Here is a 20720-nt window from a genome sequence, read left to right as displayed (position 1 = left end):
TTGTTGTTGTTGTTGTTGTTGTTGTTGTTGTCATTGTTATTAAGAGAATGTTAATACTTCATTTACTCCAGGATTGGAGTGTCTCTCAAAACATGGATACAGACTCCCTTGTCCTCTTCAAACTGGTCATTCCTGCTCCAGATGGGCAGTTTTCACATACAGACTCTAAAATCATAGCGTATCAGGAAATGGACTTAATATGAAAGACAAATTTAATCTCACAGGAAAAAATTGCCACTTTAATTATCAAGGGGATTGATTTTTGCCTGTTCTCTCAGAATGTAATAGAAGAATAAAAAGGCTGGGTTTGTTGAAATCACTCTACGTGAAATCTCCTTCCTGTGGTAATAATAAACTGTTCTGAACAATTTGTGGTGAAGGGGAAATTACAAAAGAAAAAAAGAACATAAAAATACCCAGATGGACACTATATCCCTTTGTTCAAAAAGTGTTATTGGGGCAGCAGGGTGGCTCAGTCAGATAAGTGTCTGACTCTTGATTTCATCTCAGGTCATGATCTTGCAGTTTGTAGGTTCAAGCCCCACATCAGGCTGTATGTTGACAGTGCAGAGTCTGCTTGGGATTCTCTTTCTCACCCTCTTTCTCTGTTCCTCCCCTACTTGTGCTCGCTCTCTCTCTTTCTCTCTCAAAATAAATAAATAACCTTTTTTTTTTTTAAAAAAAAGAAAGCTTCTCTTTAAAAAAAAAGTGTTATTAACACGAGAATTTATTCAGTAAAGACGATTATATTTGTTGCTTCTCTGTAATCAGCATATCCTTCTCACTCATTTTCTTTTCACCTCTTTAGGAAATGTACTCACAAACTAAACCCAAGATGCAGAGCTTGGTTCAGTGGGGGTTAGGTAAGTTGATTTTTAATTAGGCATAATCAGTTTCTTCATTAACATTGGACTTTTTAACTGGGATCCCATGGATGGGCTCCAAGAGATCTGGAATTCCTTAAAGTTGTATGCAGAATATTAGAGCTATGTGGATTTTTCTGGAAAGAAGATCTATTGTTTTCATCAGATTTCGGAGAACTAGTGTCCCGTAAACATTTGGGAAGTCTCTTCAGGATCTCTTCAAGGATCGTTGGGCTAACAAGTTCAGATACACTGGATTTTACTTTTTCTTTACATCTGTTTCCAAGTGCAATGCCCTAACTCACACTAACCCACACTGACTCATCAGTAGGTTTTCAGAATCAGGTTAGCTCATGTGTATGGCTGTTAATACATGTTACAGAACTTTAGAGGCAAGAAGGAACTAGACTGGTGTGCCTAGGGAAGGCCTTATTGCATAAGTAGTGTTCTTATATTTTTTCATTGGGTTTTTATTGTCCTTGATTGTTTTTCACATCAGCTTATGCCATACACTTATAAACTAGGTTCATAGTCTATATTCTGACTAGTGTCCATCAGAAACCAGTGAATTAACAGACATTGATCTTATTTCATTCTCCTTACTGGGCATCTCAGCAAAGAAAAACTCATGTTTTTACAAGTGTTTGTTTCTATGACTGAATAAAACAAGCACGAATATGGTTTATTTCCTTGAGAGGATCATTGTAGAGTGTTGATGTGCTGATATGTGATTACTAACATCCATGAATAATATCATGTATGAGTGACATCTTAATTTTATTAATTTTATAAACACTTATTTAGTTTTTATTACATGCCAGGAACTAGTCTAAGTGCTTTAAAATATTAATGTATAATCCTCATAACCCTAATAGTTGTGTGCTTTTCTTATCTTCATTTTTAATCTGAAGAAACTAAAGAACTCCTGTGATTGAGGAGATCTTTCCATTGTTACCTGTCACTTCCCAGTGACTCATAGCAGTAGGCATTATTGGCAGTGTAAGTCTTGTTTTCCTTCTCTTGGACTGGTTACTACAAAAGCTCTTCAGAAGAAACATTCCATTATGAGTTGTGTTGTCGTCTGCCAAGGCGATCTGTCCATTTCCCGGCAGTCGCACCCAAGACATGTTACCAGAAGCTGGGCTGTGGCTTCACTGCAGTCTCTTAGCTTATCTCCTTTTCCGTTTCTTTGTGATTTACCCACTTCACCTCAGCTCACCAAGGCCATCTGGGTGCCCTTCTATCAACTGCTCCGTGTGCACATCTCAAATTGAAAACTCCGTGCTGGTAGGCAAAAAAAAAAAAAAAAAAAAAAGGGAGGGGGAGTAGAACATTGCTTCAGATGACCCAGACAAAAAGATGGAAAGTGAAAATTAGGTTAAAGGCAAAATAAATAAAAGGCCAGACAGGAATCCATGCAAATAGCACAAGCCGTAGAGTAGTATTTAAAATGATCACTGCATTTCCCAAATAACCTAGGAAATGGAAAACTGGCATGTATCTGCTCTTTTTCGGGGGAGAAAATTACCAAGTATTCTGGTTAGTTCAGTTCCGTGTACATTTACTAAGTCACCATCACAGCAGGCATTGAAGATCACGGCCACTTAAGACAGTGGTCACAGCCACTGAGGCACATATCATCAATTACTCACCACTGGCACAAATACAGAGACAGTCACAGGGCACTGTTGAAGGGGCAGAGGAAGGAGACTAGTTTGGTAGAGATTGGAGGGATGGGAAGAGTCAGGGAAGAATTTCTGAGATGAATCTTGGAATAGAGTTAGCCACACCAAGATGTGCAGGTGGAACTTGGGTAGCATTCCGCACAGAGGGCACAGCATGATCAAGGCTTGGAGGAGTGACTCACTGTTCCATGTCCCGGAAACTGGAAGCAGATAGGGAATGCTCTAGATGGGGTTGAGAGAGAGACATGAAGGCTTTTTAAGTTACAGCCTCTCTGAAACCCATTTGCTAATTCATTCAGTATCCATCAACACGTAGCAGTGCTTTTAGTAAATATCTCTGGGATGAACATCCACTATTAGCATTGAGGGAATATAACATAGAAGTCTAAGCGATCCACCATTCAGGAGCATACGTTCTCCTTGAGGAGACATAAAACACACCTCTGAATAATTAAACACAAGGTGCCGTAGGATTACGTACCAAATGATGATGGTACAGAGAAAAACTATGATGGGATATCAGAGGAGAGAGAGAGGCGTGGTGTGATAAGTATAATAAGAAAGGCTTTTCTGAGGAGGTTAGGAATACAGATGGCTCTTATTTGGTGAGACTGGCTCAGTGGACAGGAGAGGAAGCATCATTTCAAATGAAGCCATAAGGCGTGTTGAGGCCTGACACACAGGCTCACATATTGCATTTATTTGTGTTCGTTTCTTCTATCACCATTGACTATTTCCCACGTATACTTGCACTACAAGTTTCCTTCATTGTCCAAATGTATTCTATACTTGAGTTCAGATAATGAATTCACATGGCAAAGGAGACATTAGTCCCTGAGAGTCTCATGTATTTGGTTCCTGACTTTTAGAGAACTTGAAGCAAAGCTTCAAGATAGCGACAGATCTGTCCAAGTCTATTCTGTTTCTGTGTTTGGACAACAAGGAATCCCTGTATTAGTATTTCTTCCCTTGTGAATAGTTGATTCACATCTGTTACATCCAGGGATATGAAGGTAATTGGACATTTCGTTATTGTCAGTAGGTCATCAGACCAGAAGTGTTTGAAAATTGAATACTTGCCATGTGAATAGTAAATCACGTTTATATATCACATAAAAAGAATGTGTTGAAAAAAAAGCATATTAAAATAAAGCAAAGAACACATTATTTGAGAAGCATTTGATACTATATATACTAGTTATATGTAAGATTTTTTTGTTTTTTAATGGGCAATTTATGGAACTGTTTCCTGGTCTGATTCTATTGTAGACAGCTATGAATATCTCCAAAATGCACCTCCTGGATTTTTTCCAAGACTTGGTGTTATTGGTTTTGCTGGCATTCTTGGACTTCTTTTGGCTAGAGGTAGGTGCAATTTTGTGTGTGTGTTTTTTAAACAGCTCATAAGGGGTAGATAAGAGGTATTTGGTTCTTTCTTTTCATTTGCCAGTTGTCAGAATAATGAGTTGGTTCCTGAAATATATATATATATATATATGTAAATTTAAAATTCAGTTGGTTCCTGAATATATATATATATATATATATATATATATATATATATATATAAAAAATTGATATGGTTATTTTCTCCAGTATATTTGATTTTAAGCATATATGGAAATTATAAAAATATGAAATGGAAGAAATTATATACTCTTGGTTAAAAAAAGAATATCATTATCCTTTATAGGCGCATTTTCTTTTTATTCTTTTTATTTTTTTTAGTGTTTAATTTTGAGGGAGAGAGAGAGAGAGAATGTGAGCAGGAGAGGGGCAGAGAGAGAGGGAGACACAGAATCGGAAGCAGGCTCCAGGTTCTGAGCTGTCAGCACAGAGCCCAACCCGGGGCTGGAACCCACGAACTGTGAGATTATGACCTGAGCCAAAGTCAGCTGCTCAACTGACTGAGCCGCCCAGGCGCCCCTATAGGCACATTTTCTTGATCAGATTACTGTCTTTCTTTGCTACACAAAGAGTGAATTTTTGTTAACTGAAGTCTGTCACACCTGAGAAACTGTTTCTGTTTATTTCACTATTGGGTATGGGTATTAATCACAGTATAAATATAACAGTGATTTTGTTAATTTCTTGATGTATCATAGTTTTGGTTATCAGTGATGCTATTAAAAGTTTTAAAACTTTAAAAACATTTAAAAGCTAACGAATGTCAACTGAAATATATCACTACACCATACTGCTGGATTGCAAAACATTTATAGGAAATAAAGGATGATAAGGTACTTCACTATAATGAGATGAATGTGTTATAAACTACTGAAGTTTCACTGACTATAAAATTCAGACTTTACAGAATTTCCAAAATAGAGAGTTTATGAACCCTATGATCAGACCCTCATAAAAGATTAACTACAGTGTCTGCTTTGGTACCCATTCCTCCTATTTTAAAAAGCTTTTCTGGGGGTGTTTGGGCGGCTCAGTCGGTTAAGTGTCCAAATCTTGATCTCAGCTCAGGTCTTGATCTCACGGTCCTGAGTTCAAGCCCCATGTTGGGTCTGTGCTGGACATGGAGCTCACTTAAAGAAAAAAGAACCATTTAAAAAGTTTTTCTGTACATGCCTTGACTGTTATTTTAGAATCTAGAGACAACCTGTGGAATGAAGTCCTGTTGTAGTTTCCATGCCTTCCTCCCATCTTGTGCAGAATATGTAAGAACTAAAGTTAGAGTTCATTTTTACTAATCGACTTGAAAAAGAGTTGAGCCAATTCTTTTCCCCCAAACTTCTTTCCCCTCCTTTTTGTAAAGCTGTCCAAAAAAGCATTCCTGTCTTATTTAGACAGTGTTTGGAAATTATGAAGATCCCAAGGCCAGGGTTCTGGAATCTTGGCTACTGTTAGGGAGTCAGGAATGTGGAATCAAGTGAGATTAGTCCCCCACCCCAAACATGGTTAGAGCATGGCCCTAAATAAAGCCTCCTCCGCCCGGCGTGTTGCTGTGCTCCCTAGCGTTTATCCCCCTGCACATCCACTGGGATGACCATCCCGAGGAGAACTGCGGACTACACTCTCCTGGGCACAACAGCAGCATAAGGGCACCCACTGCTGCGGGTTCTATTCCTTTGTTTTTGCTTGCTGGTTTATTTGTTCTTCTCTCCTTTTCCTTCTCCTGGGAGGGCTCAGTAGGTTTAACATAATGTAACACCCTAATTCTTTTTCAGAAAAGTACATGTGCACGTACACATTCCCACACATGTACTCAACAATGGGCCTTTTCCTCAGGGTGCTGGGGTAGAAGGGCCTGACGTGAGCAGCATCAGGTGGTCACTCAGTAAGATGAGCGGGATGGTAGGTATGTTTAGTGGATGGTCGGTGGTTTGGGGCCCCTCGAGTAGATGGTCCCCTATTCTGGCAGCAGCAGGGTGGGCCCAGAAGAGCCCTCCTGGTGGGATTTCTTTTCTTTTCTTTTCTTTTTTTGTCTCTTTAAAAATTTTATTTTTTAATAAAAATTATATACGTTCAAAGTGTACAACATGACATTTTGATAAATTTACATGGTGAAATGATTACTCCATTCAGGCTAATTAATATATCTTCTGTCATAATTACCTTTTCTTGAGATGAAAGCACCTGTAATCTCTGTTAGTTAATTTCCAAGGTTCACTATTATTAACTATAGTCATTATGCTGTACATTACTCTTTAGACTTATTCTTTCTACGTAACTGCAACTTTGTACCCTGTGACCAACATCTCCCCATTTCCTCCACCTTTCTGCTCCTAGTAACCGCCCTTCTGCTGTCTGCTTCGATGCATTTGACTTAAAAAAATTTTTTTTAATGTTTTATGTATTTTTGAGAGTGAGGGTGTGAACCGGGGAGGGACAAGGAGAGAGGGGAACGTAGGATCTGAAGCAGGCTTTTTGCTGACAGCGGCAAGCCCCATGTGGGGCTCGAGCTCACAAACTGTGAGATCATGACCTGAGCTGATGTCGGACGCTCAACCAACTGAGCCACCCAGGTGCCCCTGCATTTGACATTTTAAGATTCCATATATCAGTGAGATCATGCAGTTTTTGTTCTTTCTCTTTTTGGTTTATTTCACATAGTATAATGTCATCCAGGTTCATCCAAGTTGTTGCAAATGACAGGGTCTCTTTTTTTAAAGCTGAATAATATTCCATTCATATGGTTACCACAGTTTCTTTACCTCCTCCTCCATTGACACATTGTTTCCACATCTTGGCTGTTGTGACTAATGCTGCAGTGAACATGGGAGCCCAGATACCTCTTTGGGCTCCTGATTTCATTTCCTTCAGGTGTATACCCAGAAGAGGGACTGCTGGGTCATATCATAGGGTTTCTTGAGCATAACTGCTAAGGTAGTCCTCCTCAGCTGATGAGGATGGCCGTGGCTGGCGGCGACAAGAGGCACCTCTCTCGGAAGAGAGGTGAGTGGTTGATCGTTCAGAGGAAGTGGACTTGGCCTGGTCACTCACAGGTGGCAGGCAGTCATTGCCCACTGTCATTGCCTTCTGTGGCTCCTCCCTGCACCCTCGGCTTTGGCAGCCATTGCTTTTCCCCTGGCAGTGCTGATAGTTACAGCCCACACCACTGGCCTCCTGGGAGCTCTGGGCACGGAGACGAGGGTGGAGGCAGGGGATCGTGCTTCCTTCATGAACTTCTGGGGCCCTCAGCTCATTGTGGGTTCCCATCAGGAGCTAGAGGTTCAAGAGCTGCCACGTGCCAGTTTTCCCTAGATGACCGAGAAATGGCTGGATGTCGGGTTTGCTGCCCTTCACCTGGTCCCCATTTGTGTGAGCTGCTCGGGAACTTAAAGCTTCAAGCTTACAGGTGGGACACCGGGGATATAACAGCATTTTCTCTTCTAGAGTTATTATGTCCTTTCAATCCAAGAAGAGTCTATATTAATAACATTTGTCTCCTGTGACCCTAGTTCCATCTTTGGAGACATGTCTTTTTAAAGTTTCAAACCAATAGGGGCGCCTGGGTGGCTTAGTTGGTTGGGCAACCAACTTCAGCTCAGGTTACGATCTGGCAGTTTGTGAGTTCGAGCCCCGCGTTGGGGGCTCTGTGCTGACAGCTCAGAGCCTGGAGCCTGCTTTGGATTCTGTGTCTCCCCCCTCTCTCTGTCCCTCCCCTGCTCATGCTCTGTGTCTCTCTCTCAGTAATAAATAAACGTAAAAAAAAAAATTAAAGTTTCAAACCAATAAGCAACACTTAGGTTATTCTTACTGCATAAGTGTCAGTAACATACATTGTGCTTGCATCTCTCCGTGGCCCATGTCAAAAACCCTGTGCCTCTCAGCAGAGACTTTCTAGGTCCAAGTTCATTTCTAGAGAATTCTCCTGTTTCACTCTCCACTAGTTTTCTTAACCTCATTCTCAGGTTTCTCCCGGTTCTGCATGCTGCTTCTATTCTGCCCGTTCCCCTTTTCCCAGGGCTCTACACGTAGCCGGGACGCAAGGGTGCAAGAGTGCCTGTCTTCAGGGGTCATAAACACACCAGGTTCAGTTACTCTCCACTGACAAAATCCATAGGCAGAGAGATGAGCGGTGGTGAAACAAAGGAATTTATTTAAGTGAGGCTGACACCGGAAAGATAGCAGACTAGTGTCTCAGAGACTGTCTCCAAAGTGCTGAAAATGCTTCCAGGTTTATGTAAGGGAAATGTGGAGCAAAGGTCGGTGGATAAGTGCAGGTAGTCAGTAAGGGTCAAGGTGGTGTCTTGTGGTCAGTCACATGGGGTCTTGCTGGCTCAGGGGGGTCCGTATTGCTTAAGGGGGTAGCTTCCATATTCCCATCAGAGGATGCTTTGCTCAGAGTCTTTTGCCTGAATTAAGAGATAAGCTGGAAAGAGGAATTTAATCAATTAGAAAGTGCAGGCTGAGGGTCACCTGGCTGGCTCCATTGGTAGAGCATGTGACTCTTAATCTCAGGGTTGTAGTTCAAGCCCCAAGTTGGGTGTAGAGATAACTTTAAAGCAAAATCTTAAAAAAAAAGGCAAGTGCAGACTGAGGTCAAAATGGAGGTAGTTGAAGACCTCTCTCATACATCCTCTTGCAGTCTGGACTGAAGCTCAACACAGCTGTGGTCTTGGGACGTGGCTTCCTGCTTTCTTGGATTTGACCCCCTTTTTTTGGGTTCCATGTCATCTTCTCCTTGGTTTTCTTTGCCATGTTGTTGAACTACGTGGTCAAGTCACTTTCAAAAAAGCCCTTGTTGGAGGGAAACTTTCCAAATCCTTGCAAGTCTGAAAATTAGTTTCTCTTTACTCTTATTCTTTTTCCTCCCTGAACTCATTAATTAGCAGTGGAGCTGTTTAAACAATCCTAAATATCTCTTTTATTATCTTATTATTTTATTTTACTCCTTTTGATTTTTTTTTTACTTTTGTTATTTCCAAGTACCTCTTTCTTGTTCTCTGAATGTTCCTTTTTCATAGAACTCTTTTCTTTTAATGGAGTAGCTTGTCGAATTTATCAAATTCATTCAGTGATACTTAATAACACGTTTAGCTTGGTTTTTAAGTTCTTTTGTTTCCTACCAGGTCATTTTTTCCCCCTTCTTGCTTGTCTTGATCTCCTCTTTTATGTTGCAGGCTTTCGTCAAATGACTGGTGGTCCTTGGTTGTACAGTCATGTTTAAAAGCAAGGTGATTGAAATGCTATTAAGAACTTTTAGTGTAGGGGTACCTGGGTGGCTCAGTTGGTTAAGTGTCCAACTTCAGCTCAGGTCACGATCTCGCGGTTTGTGAGTTCAAGCCCCACATCGGGCTCTGTGCTGACAGCTCGGAGCCTGGAGCCTGCTTTGGATTCTGTGTCTTCCTCTCTCTCTGCCCCTCCCCAACTTGTGCTCGCTCGCTCGCTCTCTCTCTCAAAAATAAATTTTTAAAAATGTAAAAAATAAAAACAAGAACTTTTAGTGTATAGATGAGGCTTGCTGGCCAGCAAGTTCTACCTCAGGGTGAGCTGGAAGGGAATTGCCTCTCTATGGAGGGTGCCTCCACCCAGGGCCCACATGAGGAGGGCTCTACTCTTGGGCACAAACTGTCATGTGCACGCACACGAGCTATCTTGGTTCTCAGCAGGAAACTCATGGCATTCCTTTAGAGATACTTCTCCACCTTTGTGAAAGTCTGCCTGGTTAGACTGGCCACAGGCACTTTTGCACTAAGATGGCATGGAGGAAGGAGAGAGTCACCTAGGCTGTGCACAGGACTCGCCTTTGTGTCCGTCCGAAATCCCCCCATCTCCCTGCCCCATCTCTCCCAACCCCCCACCCCGCATCTTGATGCTTGGCTGCCTTCTCCATCCTTCACAGGACCTGCCATGTCTGGGCTGCAGGGGACACTCTGCTCCCTTCACTGCAGCGCGTCCTCAGGACTTCACAGCCGTGTGTCCTCTTGCTTCTGTTCGCCCACCATTTCTGGAAAATTAGATGACACTTCTTATCTCCCAGTGGCCCCTCCACACATTTCCTTTCTGTTGTGGATTTATTATCTGTATTTTATTCTTTTACTGTTATTTTCATGGAGCATTAGAAAGAAGAGGAAGGCAGTACTTGTGTTTGGTACTTAATAGGAAGCCAGTTTACTGTAAAAGAACATAAACCTTAGAAACCAAAGTGCTGTGTGCTGCTTTTCAGATCAGTCTTTGTTTCTGCTTCCTTAGAAGCGGTGGTTTTCTTGAAAACATTGTGCAGATGAAGGAAGCCATTCACAGAGGACCACATATTATAGCTGCATTTATGTGAAATGTCCAGAGTAAGCAAACATGTAGAGACAGAAAGTACATTAGTGCTTCCCTAGGGATGGGGATAATGGGGGAATATGGAGAGTGACTGCTAATGGATATGGGGTTTATTTTGGGGGTGATGAAAATATTCTAGAATTGATTGTAGTGATGGGCTGCACACCTCTGTGAATACATCACAAGCCATTGAATATACACTTTAAATGGGTGAGTTGTGTGAATTATATCTCAGTAGAGCTATGAAAATGTGTGGTTCTCTCCAGTGCATATGACATTTTGGGGCACATTCTCTGTTAATGGAGGACCAAAGAAAAGTCATATTCAGTGTTAGATATCCAGGACAAATTGTGATGGTAAGGATAATGACTCATCTGATGGTATCTACAACTTTTTATTTAATAGGTTCAAAAATAAAGAAGTTGGTGTATCCCCCTGGGTTCATGGGATTAGCTGCCTCTCTTTATTATCCACAACAAGCCATCGTGTTTGTCCAGGTAAGTAGGCCCAGTAAGCTGGGGTGTGCTTTATTCTTGCTTATGTCTGTTTGGGTTTATTGCTTAATTTTCTTATTTTGCAGCTTTTATAGCAGTAGGCTAAAATTTCTTTGCACACATAGATGAACTACCACCAATTTAAATGTTTTTCTCCACTACATGCCTCAGTTCTGGCCCTCCTTCCAATCACGTCAGTGTTCAGAGAATGCACACTCATTTGAATATTAGTCAAAGAAAATGAGGATAACCTTTCTTGGCATAGTTACATGGAAGTCTAAAGACTCAGACTCCAAAGCTGATAGTTATGGGTCATTCTCCATTTGGATGTGTCTGGTCACAGCCTATCCTCCTTGGAGCTGCAGGCATAAGCCTGTGCTCTGGCCCCCCGCACCCTCTTCCTGGTCCTGGTGCCAGCCTCCCTTGCCTTGCTGGAGGCTTCAAGCAAGGCAGTTCCCTTCTGCTGGGAGTGCCCTTCCCGGGGCTGTCAGTTGGCTGCTTCTTTCTTTCCCTTCAGGCCTCAGCTTGGTGGCATCCTGTCAAGTAGGAGAACAGAGTGGCAGGCGAGATGGGTAAAGCTACGTTTTAGTCTTCTCAAGGTCCCGTAACAACATACTATAGACTGAGGGGCTTGAACAACAGAAATTTATTTTCTCACTGTTCTGGAGGCTGGAAGTCCAAGATCAAGGTGTTGGTAGGATTGGCTTCTCCTAGATCCTCTCTCCTTGGCTTGCAGATGGCCATCATTTCACAGTGTGTCTTATAATGTGTCTTATAATAACACCATTCATATTGGATTAGAGCCCTGCTCTTATTACCTCATTTAACCTTAATTACAGGCCCTGTCTCCACATACAGTCACATTGTGGGTTAGGACTTCAGCATGAATTTTCAGGGACACAATTCAGTCTATAACAGCTAGACTAGCCACTCACAAAGTGTGATTCCTAGACCATCAGCATCAGGATCACCTGGCTCGTTAGAAATACACATTCCCGGGGCACCTGGGTGGCCCAGTCGGTTAAACGTCCATCTTTGGGTCAGGTCATGATCTCATGGTTTGTGAGTTCAGGCCCTGCATCGGGCTCTGTGCTATCAGCATGGTGCCTGCTTCGGATCCTCGGTCTCCCTCTCTCTCTGCACCTTCCACACTTGCTCTCTCTCTCTCTCCAAAATAAACTTAAAAAAAAAAGAAATGTACATTCTTGGCCCCAACCCTGACAGACTGACTCAGACACTCTGAGTGTTAGGGCCAGCAACCTGTGTCTTAGCAAGCCCTCCAGGGGATTTGAATGTCCGAGATGTTTGAGAACCACCGATGTAGATTGGACTTCCTCAGGGTGGTAGTGTCTGGACTTAGTGGAACTCTAGACATAGAGTCTCTTGGAAAACTGGAAAGAACAAGACAGGCTGTAGTTTTTCAACTCCTCGACAGCATATGGAGACGGGAACCCAGTTGCTAGAGGTGTCCTATCACGTGGAGACTTAGTCCCAGGAGGAGCAGCAGTACGGTCATTACATTTGGGCTCTCGGGGCTCTGAGCCAGACTGACCTGACGTTGAGGTCCTGGAGTAGTCTTCATGACAGGACTGAGTCTGGATTCCTGGATTGTGCTGCAGTTATAGGTGGGAGGCCAGTGCCTCCGGCTATGAGAAATTGGTGGCTTTAGGAGCAGATGCCAATAAGATCTCTCTTTTTTTTAATGTTTTTATTTTTGAGAGAGTGCACGTCGGGGAGGGGCAGAGAGAGGGGTACAGAGGATCCAAAGCAGGCTCTGTGCTGACAGCAACAAGCTCGATGTAGGGCTTGAACTCATGAACCGTGAGATCATGACCTGCGCCACCCAAGTGCCCCCAGTAAGATCGTTACAGCATGGGCTTGACATTGTTTATAGCAGTCCTGGAGGCAGACAGTTAACATCCCTCTGCCTGCTTCAGCTCAGGAACAGTGAATTATGTCTGCCTGCCCTGTGTCACAAAAACAATCATACATCATCTCAGTCTCTTGTGGTTTCAACAGTAAATGGATAGGGTCTGGACAGTAGGCTTGGCTGCTGGTTGAGAAGCATATGTGGCTTCCCCCTGAGTACAGGCCTTTTTTATCTTAGGTGCCACAGCATATGTTGCAAAAGATCTTTTGTATTCACAACCAAGATAGTGGAATGAAAATATGAGTTGTATTCTAATTTATTTTTAAAGTCAGTGGGAAGGAGTTTTGTCTTTTATTTTGTGCTTAGAGTAAGCCAGAACAAAACCATTGACTTTATTTTCACTAGATATAAAACATTAGTGATCTGTTTGAGGTGATGAGAAAGTTCTGGAAATGGGTAACGGTGATGGTTTTTAATGGTTAAAATGGTAAATTGTACTTATATTTCGCTATAATAAAACAAAAAGAGATACCAGTGATTGAAAGAGATCTTCTGTAACTGTTTTAATGTCATTTAATTCCGCTTTCACAGTTTAAAGTTTGTGTATGAATACCCTGACCTTGGACCAGCCACTTAATTGCTCATGTTTTTTGTTCAGTAGCATTTGGGTAGAAGTACTGTAATAAAACCCTTTTTAAATGGCAAATCTTGTTTTCCTCTCAGAAATTTAAAACACCAAGAATTGTGTTATATACATGGTAAATGCTCAATGGGTCTGAGAGTATCATATATTTTAAGAACAATTAGAAGAACTAGAAGACTCTAAGTTATAAGAAACCAGCTAGTAAAACCACTGGATTTACTAACACTGTGACCTTAGTTAGACAAGTCACTTGACCTCTGAATATTTCCTTAAAATCTTTGCCTATTTACTGCACAGGGTTATTATTTAGAATAGAGATAATTCATGTGAAAGTACCTTGTAAACTAAAATGCTGTACGTAGATCAATGATTATAACAATTAGAAAGAGAATAATAACTGCTTTCAGAAATTTGAAGAAGAAATTTCACGTGGAAGAGTAATCAACATCATATGTCATATATAGGACCAATGAATGCAAATTCCTAGAAGCATATTTTTTAAGTAGGCTCCACACCCCACATAGGGCTCGAACTCACAACCCTGAGGTCAAGATTCACACCCTCTACTGACTGAGCCAGCCAGGTGCCCCACTAGAAGTATTTTTTAAAGAAAACTCAATACTAGGGGCTCCTGGGTGGCTCAGTTGGTTAAGCCTCTGACTTAGGCTCAGGTCATAATCTCACGGTTTGTGGGTTTGAGCCCCGCATCGGGCTCTGTGCTGACAGCTCAGAGCCTGGAGCCTGCTTTGGATTCTGTGTCTCCCTCTCTCTCTCTGCCCCTCCCCTGCTCATGCTCTGTCTCTCTCTGTCTCAAAAATAAATAAAAACATTTAAAAACAAAAAAGAAAACTCAATACTAGGGGCATCTGAGTGTCTCAGTCATTTGAGTGTCTGACTCTCGGTTTCGGCCCAGGTCATGATCTCACAGTTCATGAGTTCAAACCCCACGTCGAACTCCACGCTGATAGTGTGGTGCCATGCTATTACAATATCATATTAAGTAGTGAGTTCCTTGGCCCCAAAGTATTTTCTGACCCGGGGACCTACCTCTCAGGATGTTGTAGAAGGGATCTTGGATCAAGAGGCAAAATCCCTATAGAAACTTGAAGCCTTTTGTTTTGGGCGACCTGGAAGAACTACGAACATCTTCATTGGGCTCACCTATTTTTTACCTCAGCCCCTACAATGAATGAGTGATTTTCAGCTGGGCCAATGTGACTTGGTTGGCCATGATGCACTAGATGAGATAGGCAGAAGCCTTCTTTCTGTGTCTCACTTTCAGGAATTTCATATACCAGCAGCTGACCTCCTACATTTTTGTCCTTATACACCTGTAATTTATGGCAAATTATTTTAAACAATAACTGCACAACCAAACTATGTTTTCTTCTTACGCTACAATTCTTACTCGTTTTATTTGCTTATGTTGCACAGTTTTAATGTGTATGTCCAAAGACTTCTGGGGTCGTCATATGCTTAAATACAGCTGTTTTGAAAAGAGTAAAAAGGAAAATGGAAGATTCTGGTTCTAACCAGTCATGTATGGAATAGCAATGAATCTTTTATATTTTGTTTCAAGGTCAGTGGGGAGAAATTATATGACTGGGGTTTACGAGGATACATAGTCGTAGAAGATTTGTGGAAGGAGAACTTTCAAAAGGTAAGAAAGATCTTTTTCATTATCTTCCTTTTGGTGTAAATATATGGTTTTCTAGGGTTTTGTAAAATTGTTGATAACCTTGGTGCCTGCTCTTGCTTCTACTGTTTGTTTTCATTTTGCTTCTAGCTCAGATTCTCTTTTGGTGGCCTTTGTCAGAGAGCAATAAAAATCTCCGTGCATCCGGCTATTATCAGCAGGGCTGAATAAGTGGTGACCATAAAATGCATTCCACTGCAGTCTTAGATCATAATTTCCACTCTATCATATTTATAATGTGCTCAAAGTGTAGCGTATTATCTGAAAGTTTTATCAAAACTGTATTCAAAGGGAACATACTGTGCTCCCAGGCAAAAAACAACTAACCAAACAAGGCTCCTCCTCTTGCTATTTCACTTGTTATAGGCCCCCTCCTTTCCCTGAGCAGGACTGTATCCCTTCATCCCCTAGCCTTCTTGGCCCAGTTCAGGGCATGAGCTGTGGCGTAGTGGGGATCAGCCTCCAGCTACAGACCAAATTCTCTGTGCTGACTCATGGGTGGATAAGCGGAAGAGGAAGGAGGTTGTGTAATTGTAAGGTGTCGTCTTTCGTCTCTTCTTGCAGCTACATAGCTGACTGAATGTTGCCCATGTTTGCTGGAACACTCTACTCTGATAATGAAGAACGGGTATAGAACAAGGCATGGTGTTTCCTCCAAGCACTTGGAGGCATTGCGCAAGAAGGAAGAACTAGGGTTCTTACGTTAATATACCTTCTACGTTATAGATTGAAGAATGTTCTTTTTGACTTCTCTCATCTCAAATAAAAAAACTCTTTGAAAATATGAAGAACTATCTCCAAATTGAAATCCAGAATTTTGAACTGGAACTTGGATGTAACATTATAGAATAAATTATAAGCCCTCCTCGTTGTTTACATAAATCATCTTCCAATGAAATCTTAAGGCTTATTTTTGTATTAGTGGTATCTAAAGGAATTAGTCTCTACTGAGCCTGTTCAAGCTAGCTTTGGCGAGGAAGTTCTGTATTAATATCAAGTGCCGTTTGGCAATTCCCTTTAAAGAATAAACACTCTTAGTTTTGTTTTCATTCCTCTGATATTTTTTTTGGAAGCTTGCTTTCCTGTTTAAAGAATTCCTTAAGTCCACACTGAGTTTTATATGGGAAAGGAAATAGAATGTCAGGTAAGCTATACACAGCCCTAGAAAGAAAGGTGGAAAATGAAACTCATCCTCCGTTCCAAGTGGTCACTGTGGTGTTAGCGCAGATACGCGTGAACTGAAGCCATTTGCGGGGGGGGGGGGGGGGGGGGCGTGTCTCCTGGGAGCCTCCGAGTGCTCACTTGAGGTGCCCGTTGGCAGCCTAGACTCACTGCATGTGAAAGCCGAGGAGGGGATCCCCACAGAGCCGCTAGCTTGGAAAGAGCTTTTTCTGCTCTAGAATCCAGCCCAGGGCAGAAACAACGGGACTGTGGCTGGAATGCAAGTTAAACAGGCCAGCATTTTATGGTAATTTGAAAACGTTAGATGTTAACACTACTCACATTTATATGCGAGTCTTTGGGGAGTGAGATAGTAAAGATTGTAATTAGCTCATGGCTGGTCTGCCTTTTTACCTCTGGTCTTCTGTGCCCTTGCCCTCTCCAGAGTCCTTGAGAATGTAATGTTCTTGCATTTGTTTACTCTGAAAGCCTAATTTTCCTGATGGTTGTCTGTTCTCAGTAGAAGGTAATAAAATTGATGTTGACTCAACATTTAACACCAATTATAGATGAAGAACAGAAGGCTCTAATCAAAATTTGATATACTTAGATTTCAGGAACTGTTTGATAGTGAAATGCCATTGTTTTTCATTGATTGCTCTTCACCCTCCTTCTTGGATTTTGTGGCTTTTGGTCGTTTTTGTTTTATTGCTGAGAGCAAAGATTTAAGCTACTCTGGAAGAGGAATCCTTTGGGGCTCAGGGACTGTCTCTTTGAAGGGATCTGGGGCACACTTTATGATTGAGTTTTTTGTGTGTTTATTCCTTAGCTTATTTGGAAATTGGTTTTCAAGTTAGGCTTGAAATTAGCAGTCTCAATTAGGTGTAGTCTTATGCATGGTTGTGCTTAGTTATCCCTGTAGTGATCTCACAAATGTACGTGCTTGTGATTCTTTTTGTTTTTTTTTTTTTTTATGTTTTTATTTTATTTTTGAGAGAGACACAGTGAGAGCAGGGGAGGGGCAGAGAGAGATAGAGACAGAATCTGATGTGCTTGTGATACTCAACTAGTCAAAGAAATTTGTGGACATTGTGTTTCAAACAGGGCCCTGCAATCTTCAGTGGTATTAATGATGGATGGCCCAGTTCTCCATTATATTATTTGCCATGGAGCTGTCTTACTCTCAAAGACCCTAAATAAGTCTGTGGTATTTTTCTGCTCTCCTACATCCCTTTTGCCTTTTAGAAATTAATACTAAGTGTTTGCACTGAGTCTTCGACCAGTAAAGTTTAGATCAGGTGGTCTTTCAGTTTTGTCATTGTCTTTGGTCAGTTAAGAGAAATTTATCCGCTTCAGCTAAAATAAACTCTTTGTCAGAACTGTGCAGAAACGACGGGTGTGTCCAGAAATAATATTATCATCCTAGTGTGGTCTAGGGTGTTGTTTTTTGTTTTTGGGTTTTTTTTTTTGTTTTTTTTTTTTTGAGATAGACAGTATCTGTTGGATTTTAAACTCTCTTTACAGGGACACCTGGCTGGCTCATTTGAGCATGCAACTCTTGATCTTGGGGTGGTGAGTTCGAGCACCACATTGGGTATAGAGATTACCTTAAAAAAAATCTTTGGAAAAATAAGTAAACTCTGTTTACAGACATGCACACAGAATTTAAAATCCAACAGTATAATGACCACATATATACCAACCATCCATCTACCTTTTAAAAGATAGGAAATTGCCCATGTCTTCCAAGTTCTCCATGCCCTCCATGTCCTGCCCTGCCTCCCCAGAGGGAACTACTCTCCAGAATTTTGTTTTTCATTCCCTGTTTTTCATAAGACACTGTAGTTGAACTTGTCTGTTTTTTGCCTTTAAAATATAAAGGTATCAAATATACATACAAATAAATATAAAGAGTATATCTAGATGGAGTCTTAACTGTATGTACTCTTTTGTAACTTGTTTTGTCCCCTTAATACGGGCCATATATAGCTATAGTTTATTCATTTTCACTGCTGTAGAATATTCCTTTGGGGGAAAATACCTATGTTGATGACTAGTCTGGTGATTTTCAGTATATTGTTGCACACACAGCTCTGAACATTTTTGTACATGTGTCACGGTTTATTCAGAGCTTTCTTGGTTCATAGGGTCTGCACATCCATTTTACTAGATGATACCAAGTAGTCTTACAAAGCGGTTGCCACTGTGGTAGCTTTAAAATAGTTCTTCACTCTGGGGTGTGTGTGTGTGTGTGTGTGTGTGTGTGTGTGTGTGTGTGTTGCTTTATTCTCCAATTTTATTTAAAAAAATTTCAAAACTACAGAACACTTGCAGAAATAGTATACAATGACTCTACCCTTGGTTTAGATTTAGCAATTAGCATTTTGCTACATTTGCTTTGCCTCTTACTTTGCATGTGTGTAGGCACTCACACATGCCTGTATTTTCTTTTTCTGAACTATTTGAGAGTTGGTTGTAGGTATCATTGCACTTGCCACTCATACCTAATTCAGCATGTATTTCCAAATAACATGAGGATTCACTAATATAATCACAATATCATTATCACACTGAGGAAAGGTACATAAATATTTACATAAATACTACCTAGTTATGCAGTCCATATTCAGGTTTCCCTGGTTGCCCCAATAATGTGTGTTCTTGCAACAACTTTTCAGTTCATTTCTTATAGGGTTTCAGGATGGCCAAGTGGTCTAAGGTGCCAGATTCAAGGTGCTCAATTCATTTCTTACAGCTTAGTGAGTTAGTATAAGGCAAACACCCTTGTGACCATCATGTAAAAACAAACAAACAAACAAAAAAGAACTTTACCAACCACCCCAGAACCCCCTCCATGTAGCCCACTCCAGTTACAGTCCTCTCCCTCCATCCAAAATTACCTAGTACCCTTTTAGAGTAATAACTTCCTTATCTTCCTTTGTGGTTTTATCACCTTGTCACTTTAGTTTTGCCTGTTAGTGTTTCTGACTTTATATAAACCCTTTTAAGTCTTTTCCCCCCCTCTTTTTAAATCACTTTAAATCTACAGGTTCCCCTTCCACCTTTTTATTTTCCTTACAACGTATCTATTAAAAGAACCTGGCAGGGGGTGCCTGAGTGGCTTAGTTGGTTAAGCATATGACTTTGGCTTAGGTCCTGATCTCATGGTTCATGGGTTTGAGCCCCACATCGGGCTCTGCTGCGTTAACAGTTGAGAGCCTGCTTGGGATTCTCTCTCCCTCTCTCTCTGTGTCCTTCCCCCACTTGCTCTCTCTCTCTCTCTCTCTGTCTAAAATAAGTAAACTTAAAATAACTTGGCATATTGGACCTAGAGAGTTTCCATTGGTTTAAGCTTTGCTGATGTCACACATAAGGTGCAGTTGACCATGTTCCTGTCTTCTCTGCATTTCCTGCAGATTGGCAGCTGGATCCAGATGATTGCTTGATGAGGTTCGTGTTTGAACCTGTTGGCAAGGCTGTAGGTCTACATAGGCACATAAGTCTAGTTTTTGCTTTGCTATTTTGGTGTTAGCAATGCCGAGACCCTTTGATTCACCGGGGGTTAGAAAATGGCTATATTCTACCTCTGCCATGTCATTTTTCACATATTAGCTGGAATATTTAAATAAAGAACCACTTCCCTCATCTGCCATTTAGTTACCCAGTTATAGGAAAGACAGGACAAATGCTTCCTGTCTTCCATAACATTTTTTGTTATGTTTCCAATTTTCAAAATAATGAATTGGTTCCCACTCATCCTCAGAAGGTCACCAGTTAGTTGGGTTTTTTTAAAATATAATTTATTGTCAAGTTGGCTAACATACAGTGTCCAGTTAATTTTTTTAATATCATCATAAATTTATTGCTTTATACATTTTTGATTTGAATGTTTTGTAATTCTTATTCCTTATTAAAATTCAAATCGTCCCTCTGGCTGGTAGAAGTTGGCTTTGAGCGCTTTTGACATGAGCCCCAAGTAGTCTGTGATGGTTTCCTTGATATCTGGCATGTCAAAATCATCTCAGAATTTCTTTTTTTTTAATGTTTATTTTATTTCTTTTTTCCTTTTTTAAATTTAAATCCAAGTTCGTTAATGTATAGCATAATAATGATTTCAGGGATAGAATTTAGTGATTCATCACTTACATATAACACCCAGTGCTCATCCCAACAAGTGTCCTTCTTGATACCCATCTCCCATTTAGCCCATTGTTTGTTTATTTTTGAGAGAGAGTGAGTGCAGGAGGGGCAGAGAGACCGTGAGACCGAGAATCCCAAACAGGCTGCACTGTCAGCACAGCGCCTGGCGCAAGGCTAGAACTCATGAACCGAACCGTGAGATCATGACTTGACCTGAAATCAGGAGTCAGACGCTTAGCTGACTGAGCCACCCAGGCACTCCTCAGAATTTCTGATTGTAGTTTTAATGTACATTTCCTTGATCACTAATGAGGTTGAGCATCTTTTCACGATTATTGGTTTCTTCTTCTTGAAACACCTACTCATGTCTTTTGGCCATTTATTGTATGACTGATTTGTTCCTTTCTTAATGATTTATAAGGGTTCTTTATTTTTTTCCT

General features: G+C 41.1%; 1 protein-coding gene across 2 annotated transcripts in view; it reads left to right on the top strand.

Moving 5' to 3' along the window:
- Positions 1-20720, top strand: part of APOO (apolipoprotein O) — a 56735-nt gene that overhangs the window by 26031 nt on the left and 9984 nt on the right. The window contains exons 4-8 of one of the 2 annotated variants that reach the window (XM_045471048.1): positions 809-863; positions 3818-3913; positions 10682-10773; positions 14863-14943; positions 15544-16447. In XM_045471048.1, the coding sequence (XP_045327004.1) occupies positions 809-863; positions 3818-3913; positions 10682-10773; positions 14863-14943; positions 15544-15555 (336 nt within the window). In that variant the 3' untranslated portion in view covers positions 15556-16447. The remainder of the gene's footprint in view (positions 1-808; positions 864-3817; positions 3914-10681; positions 10774-14862; positions 14944-15543; positions 16448-20720) is intronic. The other variant, XM_045471047.1, reaches the window with a different exon arrangement.

This window comes from Leopardus geoffroyi, chromosome X, assembly GCF_018350155.1.
Source record: "Leopardus geoffroyi isolate Oge1 chromosome X, O.geoffroyi_Oge1_pat1.0, whole genome shotgun sequence".
NCBI lineage: Eukaryota > Metazoa > Chordata > Mammalia > Carnivora > Felidae > Leopardus > Leopardus geoffroyi.
Note: the sequence above shows the minus strand (reverse complement) of the source record. Positions and strands in the feature narration are given on the sequence as shown.